Genomic DNA, 9,904 nt, shown 5'->3' on the forward strand with positions numbered 1-9,904 from the left:
TATACAGGCTCTGAGCAGCATATGTTGCAACAGCTGCGAGTGTGATATGCTGTCTGTGGAGGCTGTGTGGAAACTAACCCAGGTCTTTTCGGGTGAATACTCTTAAGCATACTTCAGCGCAATTATGGAAGTAATGTAATAAATTAGCTTGAAGACTGAGCTCCACCTTCTTCAAGTCTTTTTCTTCAACCATCCATTTTGCACCTCCACACCAGGAGTTGAGACATCACAACAGTTTCTATGAGTAAGGAGAGGGCAAAGGGGCACATCACAAGCTGTTAAAACTGAAGGCTTTTCAAGGAAATACTTGAAAAGAAAGCTGCATGAAATATTTTTGCAAATGAACTCAGAAATGGAGGTATTTTTATTATGTTTACTGGCACTAGAACCACTGTAGATAAAGTGTTATGATTTACAGTATTACATCTGTTTATCATTGTGTGTTTTAGACAAAAACAGCTTTAAATAGTTTATTTCTCTGCTAAGAAATACTTTGTCAAAACAGGAACAACAATCACAAGACTTCCAGTGGTGATAGAATATGTTCAAGTACAATCAAAAAGGGTGGGCGTGGCCACAGCTGTCTGTGTACTATCATAATTAATCAATTCCAATTTTATTGAAAAAAAATATTTATTTCAGTAACTCAGTTCACACTTTATATAGATGCATTTTACACAGACTAATATTTTAAAACTTTTATTTCTAATAATTCTGATGATTTTCTGCTTTCAGTTAACAAAAATACAACATTTAAGATCACAATATGACAGAATTTTGTTTTTCGATGCAGAAAAGGGGAATTTAATAAAACATATTATCTGCTGTAGTATCTGCTTAAATATTGTTATTAAGGTACTTTTAGTCTGGCATTAAGCCTCATTAGAAAGTATGTTTGAATTTATTATATATGACCATACATGGTTAACATGAGGAATTCATCCTTATCATGGTTTGGTTTACTTGCATTCCAAAGTAAACATTGCTGTGGTCAAAAATGAATAGGCTTGTGTAGAATAGGAGATTACTGGGTCTGATATTTTCCCTAAAACCATTCGCTAAATCTTCTGAGTGACTGGGCGTAATTTTCCTGAAGTGTTGATTAAAACGTTGTTCCTACCATCTGTGTTCAGGACTGCCTTCGCCTGACTCAGACCTCCATTTATAGCTTTGACATGAGGTCAGTTTCTAAAGATTTCCATGTAGATTGGTGATGCTGGGAGAGAGAATACCGCTGGGATTTAAAAAAATATATTTTTACATCAAAATAAATATGCAATATTTATTTGTCAAGTTGAAAATCTAAACAAAGTATATATTTTTTACACAAACCCTTTTATTTTAAAAATGTATTTTGGTAAATCCTGTCTGAATTTCAGGCAGTGAACTGTGATAAGAGGGTCAGGTGGATCTTTGCCTATTTGACATGATGGATGACTCTAATCTCACTGATTAAAGGATCGCCCACTCCTATCCATAACACTTCATTTCACATTTTACCCTGTCTGGTGGAAGCAGGATCTATCTACTTCTTATAGTTTCAGGTAAACCGGAAAAGCTACTTTGAATTGAACCTTAACCAATATTAATGAAGTTAATTTCCTCCAAAAAACTAACATATATGTATCTGGGTTTATTAAAAGAGAGCATGTGTTGTTGATCTTCAAGTCTGCAGGGAAAATCCCAGCTCAGCAGTGTTCAACAAACAGTTCATGGCTTTTGCAACTTATTACAAATAGGCTACGTATTTACAGATTTCTGCCATTTGCTGCCAAGTATTAAGGTTTTAATCACTTGTGCGTCACTCTGGAGTTCCAAACCGAACAAATCAAGACAAATCCCCCGGAAGAGGACAGATGAAATGGAGGCAAATTAATAGGGCAGACATCAGGAAGGAAATGAATTCTTAATCTTGTTTGGTTGTGTTCCAAATAACTTATCACTGGCCATTATCATGTGTCTGAAATCCCAAAGAGGAAGCAATTTGAATGGATAATTCCTGCCAACTCATTTCCTGTGTTCCGATATTTCCTTTTTCAGACAGAACTGCATGGGCTCATTTCAACTTCTCTGTTCTGCTGGGATTCGGTTTACTCGACAACTGAAAAAATCTTCACATTTGAAGGATACAGAAAGTTCTTGTCATTTTTAAAATAGCAACATGAATTGTTTTTTCATTAAATACATGTACAATGTGTCAAACTATATCTGCTATTTCTTTCTCCGTCTTCAAATTCAATTCATTTGATTTATATAGTTTCATTTCATAAGCATTTGCTAAAAAAAAAGTTAATTCAATCTAATAATAGTCAAGTTCAGATTGGTTAAAGTTTTCTACCAAAAGAAACTCATCATAGTGCATCAAGTCATCAACCTAAATCACTCCTCCTGGACAAGCTTGTAGCAACAGTGAACAATCTTTTGGATTGTGTTGTTGACTTTGCAACATTTCCTCATAATGAGTCTGCATGTAGCAAAAGCATGATAGAAAACTCCCCTTCAACAGGTAGAAACCTCCAGCAGAACCCGGCTCAGCGTGATCGACCATTTGCCATGAGTGACTGGGAGTTTGAAAACAGAGCATACAGACTAAAAAACAGAAACAAAATCACTGATTCAGGGATATTTGGTATGTCAAAGAAAAGTAAATGTTAACTGAAGTATGAGTTTCTTCAGTGGCTTCATATACAAAATAAATGTAGCTGAGCAGAAAAGCTTTGAGCCAGTTTTCAAATCCACAAAGAAATAAAATAAAAATAATGTTGGTGTTTCCTGTGTTTAGAAAAATACTGACAGTTCCAGGCTTGATGAAACAGCAGAGCAACCGCGTGGTCAGGAAACTGCCGAGTGGTCAACAGTCACTCAAAATAGTGACGAGAGCCAGACAGAATGTTTCATAAAAACATTAGACTGCATTATCTTCACCTGATAGTTCAAAATGGGTCTGACTGTGTGTTTGCAGAATACCCAGTATTGGACTGAAGCTGGAAACATTTTATTTCTGCTGATTTTTTTTTAACTCATCTGCAATGATATTTATTATTCATTATATAGAACTGTCTGTTTTTAGCTACTATATATTTTTTTAATGTCTACACAGAATACATTTGTCTTGATGAATGGGGAAAAACAACAATCTGAATATAATTAGTACATTGCCAAACAATGTCAGTATCCATACCACTGATTCACAAATAAGTCTCTATTATTTCTGTTATCTTTCATTTTACTTAATTATCACTGGCAGCTGAGCTGCATTATACACATTAATTAGACTTAGTCAATCTAATTTGAATGTTTTGAGAATCAGCAAAGCTTGTTTTTAATTTTATTTTGTTTATGTCTTAATTGGACTGTTGCGGGAAGAATTCTGGTTTTATTGATCCCCCAGTGTAAAAGCATTCAGCTTTCTGTGCAACACATCTGGTTTGCACACACAGCTGCTCAGATGAAAGAGTTAGATGATTTAATCTCGCTCTCGTTTCCTTCTGAAAATCCGCAGGATGAAAAACTTTTCTTTACTTTTCTTCTCTTACAGCTGATGCAAGATTAGTTTGTTCTTTTAAAATTTTTAAAGCCATTAATGACTAATTAAAAAAAAAAGAATTATATGTTTTACCATAAACTTATAGTAAAACCATTTGGAGAAAAAGACAAGGTGTTTGCAAGTCCTTTGTCAGTATTCGAAGTGTTTCCAATCTATGTGCTGCAGGGAAAAGTGAGGATGAACTCCTGAGGTATTGAGTTTCCTGTATCCATCATTTTGGACGAGTTGGGAGCTTGGAATTGTGCCAACAGCGTCTGTGTTAGCCAGCCGTAACTGACATTGAGTGCATTGTTTGCAGTGGGAAGCTCACGGCTATGGCCTTAAGGTACATTCCTGAGATCAGAATTCTGTTTGAAATACAAACAGCCTTTGTGCCCCCGTTGCTCTCATCCCTTGACTCCCCCATCCACATCAAGCCTCGAGAGCTAAGCGGTCTCCTCTAGCTCATGTGTCAACATGTGGGCTATCATTTTACTCACACCCACATATGAGCGCGCATGCACGCACACACACCCCAACATGCACACACGCCCTTGTGTCATTTTGATGAGGAGGTCCAAGTAGATATCTGAGTTCTTGTGGAAGAAAAACTGCAAAGCCCTAATTTTTAAACACAAACACTGTCTCCTCTTTAACTGGCCCTTTTTGATGCCCAGAGAAAACATACAAGTTAAAGTATGTTATGTACAGAAGTGACCAAAAGTCACTGTACATAACCAGGCATAAATGTTCAAGCCTGGAAAAGAAGGGGTTTGTTTTGGCATTTAAAATTTAGCTGCATGAGTTTAGGTTTCTGTCCATGTTGCTGATCTTTGTTCAGAGTTAGCTAATATTTGAAAAGTTCAAACACAATTTATTATTCAGCAGACATACTTGGAAAACTTGAATATAAATTGATAGATTAAACAGTAATTTGGAATAGTTCAAATAACTATTCATATTTTTGCTATCTCTTTACTTAAGGATCATTGGTCAGAGTGAAATACTTGAATAGAGGATTTGTGGAAGTCTATCAAGTTGTATACATAAGAGAAAAAAATAGCTCAATAATGAACACACTAATCAGCGAATTGTAATAAGTGTTTTATTTGGTATTGTGTTTAAGAACAAGAAAACCAAGTGAAAGAATGTTTGATGGTTTTATTATTAGTTCGTTTTATTCTTAGGTTTTATTTGATCTTATATGGTTTTCTAACAAAAGCAAACAAAAAAAATATTGGAAAACCAGCTATCCTCATCACCGTGAAATTTTATTTTTACTCTGTTACATGACATCACTGAAATTTACAGAGCCCCCTAGGGGACATGGGAATTTTTTGCGTTCCCTTGCAATACTGTACTGGTCAGTTATGCAGCATAATTGAATACTGTAAGCCTCTCTTACGGTGGGCGCCATACTTTATGCTTTAATATAAGGTTATGTGAGGTTTTTCCATGAATGTTAGTATCTTTTTGTGAAATATCTGAAGTTTTATATCTTTCTTTAGGATAGAAAGGCACCACAAACCTACGATATAAACAGAAACTTTCCGTAACTCGGAAAGAAATAAAAATACATCCTAAATTTATTATAAAGATAAAAAGTCCAATATTTCTTCTGACAATGCAAATGAAAAATTATGCAGTAATCTAAAGATATAAAGAAGGGATGATTGCTGTATCAATAAATTGCAGCTGAAACAATCATCTCTGAATCAGCTTGCAACATCTGACAGCCAATTTTCTGGTGGAATAACTAGCATAACGTAAATTGTAATGACAGATTATACGGGATGATGTTTGGTGACTGCCCCATAATATCTCAATTAATTTTCCCTCAACTTCTTCCCTCAACTGCTCAACTGAGGAGGAGTTAATGGGATTTTGATGATTAAATTAGTGAGAATTCTGAACAGTTCATATGTGCAATTATGAAATTCTGGGCTTCAATCTGTTATTCTATAGCATGTCATCCGAGTGATTATCTGTATTCTTCAGGGGATAGTATAATGTGAAAATGTTTCCGCAAGAGATTATCAGAGTTTTAGCAAATTCCACATTTGTGTTGGTAAGATAGATAATGATTCAGCCTTGAAGTCCTATGCCACATCATATTTATCTTAGAAAACCAAAAATTGATGCATCATTTATCAGAACATCAAGAAATCCTTAACATAAAAATCACAAATTTAAAAATGAATATTCCATTTATTTTAAAGATTAAGTCCTACTGAGGATTTATTTACATGTATAAAATCAATCATTCCAGTGAACAAATGCTCATTTCTTGATTAAATATAATTGAGTCCTAAAGTGATGGTAATTTGGTGAAGTAGCAGAGATCTTTACCTCAACAGAGACACTTCGTGCGCCGGATAACCATTTGACTAAACATGGATAATATGTCAGAGTTATGTAGGGTTCACTCTGAAATTATTTAGATCAAGCAAAATCCATGTTTCATAATAAAATGAACAAACCTAAATTCAGCTGAAAAACTGTCATGACTTGGAGTTGCTAGCCACAGATGATTTCTGTCTAATCTGACATTGCTTGAGCTACTTTGCAAAGAAAAATGGACAAATATTTTTGTTTCCTGGAAGTGCAAAGCAGGTAGAGATGCTGTATCTGTATTAGTCAAATATGCTGAAACCATGCAACAATGACCTTCCACTTAAAACCTATGAACTAAACTGGGTTGATCTATAACATAAAATCCAAATTAAAATTTACTAAAATATGTAGTTATCACATAACAAAATGTGAAAAGGGTTCAAGTATATGAATAATTTCTCACAGTATAATCAAGAAGGTATTCTTACATCTGTAGTTACATTTATTATTGTTTCATGTAAAATATTAAGATGATTTTTGTTTTTCTGATATAAAAACGGTAACTGCTGCTTGTTACACCCACTGATCGCCAAAGCGCAAATAAAACTGGAAACCTGTTGAGTATTATGGGAAAACTGGGATAATAAAGATAACTTAAAAAATAAGCCTACTTTCTATTCCAACTAATCTCATCTTATTATGACTTCAGGGTTCTCAGTTTTATTACAGTTAGTCCACCGAGCACATAAAAGCATTCGCAATAATGTCTCCACATAATTAGGAGCAATGTTCCCACCACTCAATCTACACTCAGGCGCATTCATCCTCTCCTCATGGAGTGTTTTCTCAAGACTCGACCTCCTCCCACCATAAACTCCCGCCCATTATTACGTACAAACCCTCAACAAGTTGCCAACCAATGAGGCGCACTTCACAAATGTATGGCGAGGGGGGCTGAGAAAGCCAAAGACAAATGCTCAAAGGGGTAGGGAGTGTAGGACCACTTTGAGACCCACAAGAGTTGTTGTTTCACCCCTCGTACTGTTTGTTTCCAGTCCCTCTAACAAGCAGCGCTTAATGATCCAACGCACTCGGGGCTTGTCCGGCTTCTCTGTCCGGTTCCTGGAGATCCGCACAACGGAGACCCGCTGCAGTGGAGGCAGTTGTTCCTCTTCGATGTAATGAGAACTGTCCCACTCTTTTGGGGGAACTTTTCTCTCTCTCTCTCTCTCTCTCGGTGCGTCTGAGTTTCTGATTAAGTATTTAATTTTTAAAGTTTTTTACGCCCAATCATGTACGGATAGCGGACGGTTCGCGCAGGAATCCGGCTCAAGTGGATCAGCGCTGACGGGTTTCTGGAGACGGGATTACACGGCACGGTGGCAACTCGTTGAACGCCCACACACGGGCCCGATAACGCACCATCTGGCCCGGAGTAAATAACACTTCTCCAGATTGGACAATATCAATGGATGGACTTATGACACTGCTTTGAGTCTGGCCGAGTCAAGCAGCCATAATGGCAAACTCCAATCTTTCAATGCATGGTCTCTGCAGAGCTGTTTGGCCTCTTGGCTGCGTGCTTCTGATGTTTGGCTACTTCTCTGTGGCTTCCCCACACCACGGTCGGCAGCTGATCTGCTGGCAAGCCATCCTAAATTGTAAAAACGAGCCCGGTTGCAACTACGCATATGACCACTACGTGCAGGCCTGCGAACCTGTGCTGAGCGGGGCTAAGAAGAGGTGTCCCAGCCACTGCATCTCCTCGTTAGTTCAGCTCAACTTGACCAAAAGCGGCCCGGCTCTGGAGGACTGCAGCTGCGGCGAAGACTTGAGATGCGCACGCACAAAGCGGGCCATCGAGCCGTGCCTGCCGAGGACTACCAGCACGGGCTGTACAGAAGCCCGGCTGCAGTGCGGGAGAGACGCGCAGTGCAGCTCCGCCATGCAGGACTACTTGCACCACTGCGGGAAACTTTTTAACGGCGCGATCTGCACGAACGCCTGCCGGAATGTGATCGCGAACATGCGTAAAATCCCCAAGGGTCAGAAGCTAGAGACGTGCATGTGCGACGGGTCGGAGAGGACCATCTGTGAGTTCGTTAAGAGCAGCATGAAGATGCTGTGCGTCGACAATCCAGACCCAGACAGGGAATACGGCAGCGGACAATGGGTCGACCTGGAGGACGATGATGACAACCCGGACGGCACAGTGGAACCGTGGAGCAGAGCCTCTCTCCCGGCTGCGGGCCGCTGGGGTCTGACCCTGTTGGCTTCTATTTTGGGTCTATCGCCCCTTCTTTAATCTAAGGGTTTTCAATTGTTCCGATAAACAGGCAATCAAAACTTTTGTCATCCATTGACCTGCTATAGTAAAAGCCTGACAAACTGAACAGAGTTTTCTTCGTCATCATAACGGCAAAATCCTCTGCAAAAAAGGATTAGAAAGATCTGACACCACTGCAGATGCTTTGCTTATGAGATAAGCTAAACAGAATCGCCTACTTTTTCCGGTCACAGACTCTCATTGTCATCCCGTCTTAATCAGCTGTGCACTGCCAATCTTTCTCCTTAGCTGTAAAGTATGAACTATTTTTGTATATGACAAGGCAGTTGCCATTTGGCACCACTGATACCTGATTTACAAATATTTAATGTAACTTGTAAATAAGATCAGGAGTAAAAGTGAAACAGTAATTTATTACATGCCTCCAAATAGCCAGCATGTGTATAGAGACTGAGAATTTCAGCTTTAAAGGGAATTTATTTTGACTGAAAATGGTGTAAATGCACTGTAAATATGTGTATAGCTAATATAGATTTTCTTTGCTATTTGTTCAGAAAATCTTCTATGTTTTAGGCTATGAGATGATTTATTCATAATGCAAAGTCTAGATTAAAAGCAAATGTCTAAATCCACTGTATCATTGCCTTAATGATATCCTTTCCCCCAAAGGCATAAAGGAAACTTGAAGATAAAATTTGTGACTGTGAGTTGTTTGTCTATTTGTGCCACATTGCTTTATTTGACAGTGTTAAACTAGATGATTCATGAAGTTTTGTAAAGTTTTGACTCAGCCGCAGATATTTCTAAATTGATGCTCTGGATGCAATAAACAAACAAACAAAAAATATAATTAGGTTTAATAAACAAGACTGAACATTTTAGATGGGATGTATTGCAAGCACTTAAGAGGCTTTTTTTGTTTTTAATGTGCACTTCTGATCACTACGTTGCAATAGCAACCATTTTTATGCCTACTGAATGACAGTAATGTAAATCAGTGTGGAATGTTTTTTTTGCTCATAAAACTTTATATGATGGCTAAAGATAAAAGAGGTCACTTTTTGTCAGTAATCGTGGCTTTTGTTGAAAGCTGTAGCATTGCTCAGCTAATATGCTCCATTTTAATCAAATAAAATACAATAATTTGACAAAACTAATGAAAAGCTTTGTTAGAGATCCTTGTGTTGTTTCTTAACATTTTTAAAGACTTTTCGGCTTTTTTAAAATGTTGCCGACATTATTCCCAACCCCTGTTTCTGTAACTACAGTGGTACACACTCGTTTAAGTTTCCCCCTGCTGACTGATAGCCTAATGACCTGCAATGTCTTGATTTAGCTGCCTTTTGTCAAAAACAACTGTCGTCATAAATCAACAACTCCCCCTCTACAGTCACCAACCACTCAGCTCTTCCCTGAAAGTCAATGACAGCTAAAAACTTTGCCTCTATTTCCTTTACTTACATAAATTTCTGCAAATAATTATCTTTCACTGGGAAATTTATGTAACATTTGAATTTGATTTCTGAGTATTTGCAAATAAATAACAGGAGAAAAATGGGGGATGTTGCAGAATCATCTCTTTCGGTCGGTACTTTACATCCATGATGTGCTGCAAAATGTTTTATTAGCACTGGGGACAAGGGCCCTCCAGCTGAATGGATGGAGGAGAAGTCGAGTGGCATCTTTGTCATGGAAATGTTAAGCACATAATAGTTGGGTAGCACAATGGGGAGGCACTTCATTCTTTCAGGCCGGCT

General features: G+C 37.8%; 1 protein-coding gene and 1 long non-coding RNA gene across 2 annotated transcripts in view; both read left to right on the forward strand.

Annotated features, from left to right (window-relative positions):
* The window catches only part of LOC114154118 (uncharacterized), a 40,226-nt gene extending 38,033 nt beyond the window's left edge, over positions 1–2,193 (forward strand). The window contains exon 3 of the long non-coding RNA XR_003597495.1: positions 2,041–2,193. This is a non-coding gene — a long non-coding RNA (uncharacterized LOC114154118). The remainder of the gene's footprint in view (positions 1–2,040) is intronic.
* Positions 2,194–6,801: 4,608 nt separating this feature from the next.
* On the forward strand, positions 6,802–9,310 carry gas1a (growth arrest-specific 1a). Its single transcript, XM_028034372.1, has one exon. The coding sequence runs from the start codon at positions 7,380–7,382 to the stop codon at positions 8,163–8,165; it is 786 nt and encodes a 261-aa protein (XP_027890173.1). The 5' UTR covers positions 6,802–7,379; the 3' UTR covers positions 8,166–9,310.
* Positions 9,311–9,904: the final 594 nt, after the last annotated feature.

The sequence above is a fragment of the Xiphophorus couchianus genome, chromosome 12 (assembly GCF_001444195.1).
Source record: "Xiphophorus couchianus chromosome 12, X_couchianus-1.0, whole genome shotgun sequence".
In the NCBI taxonomy this organism is placed as follows: domain Eukaryota; kingdom Metazoa; phylum Chordata; class Actinopteri; order Cyprinodontiformes; family Poeciliidae; genus Xiphophorus; species Xiphophorus couchianus.

What these genes read in the sequence shown, in the direction of transcription:
- gas1a (XM_028034372.1), top strand. Translation starts at nt 7,380, where the DNA reads ATGGCAAACTCCAATCTTTCAATGCATGGTCTCTGCAGAGCTGTTTGG.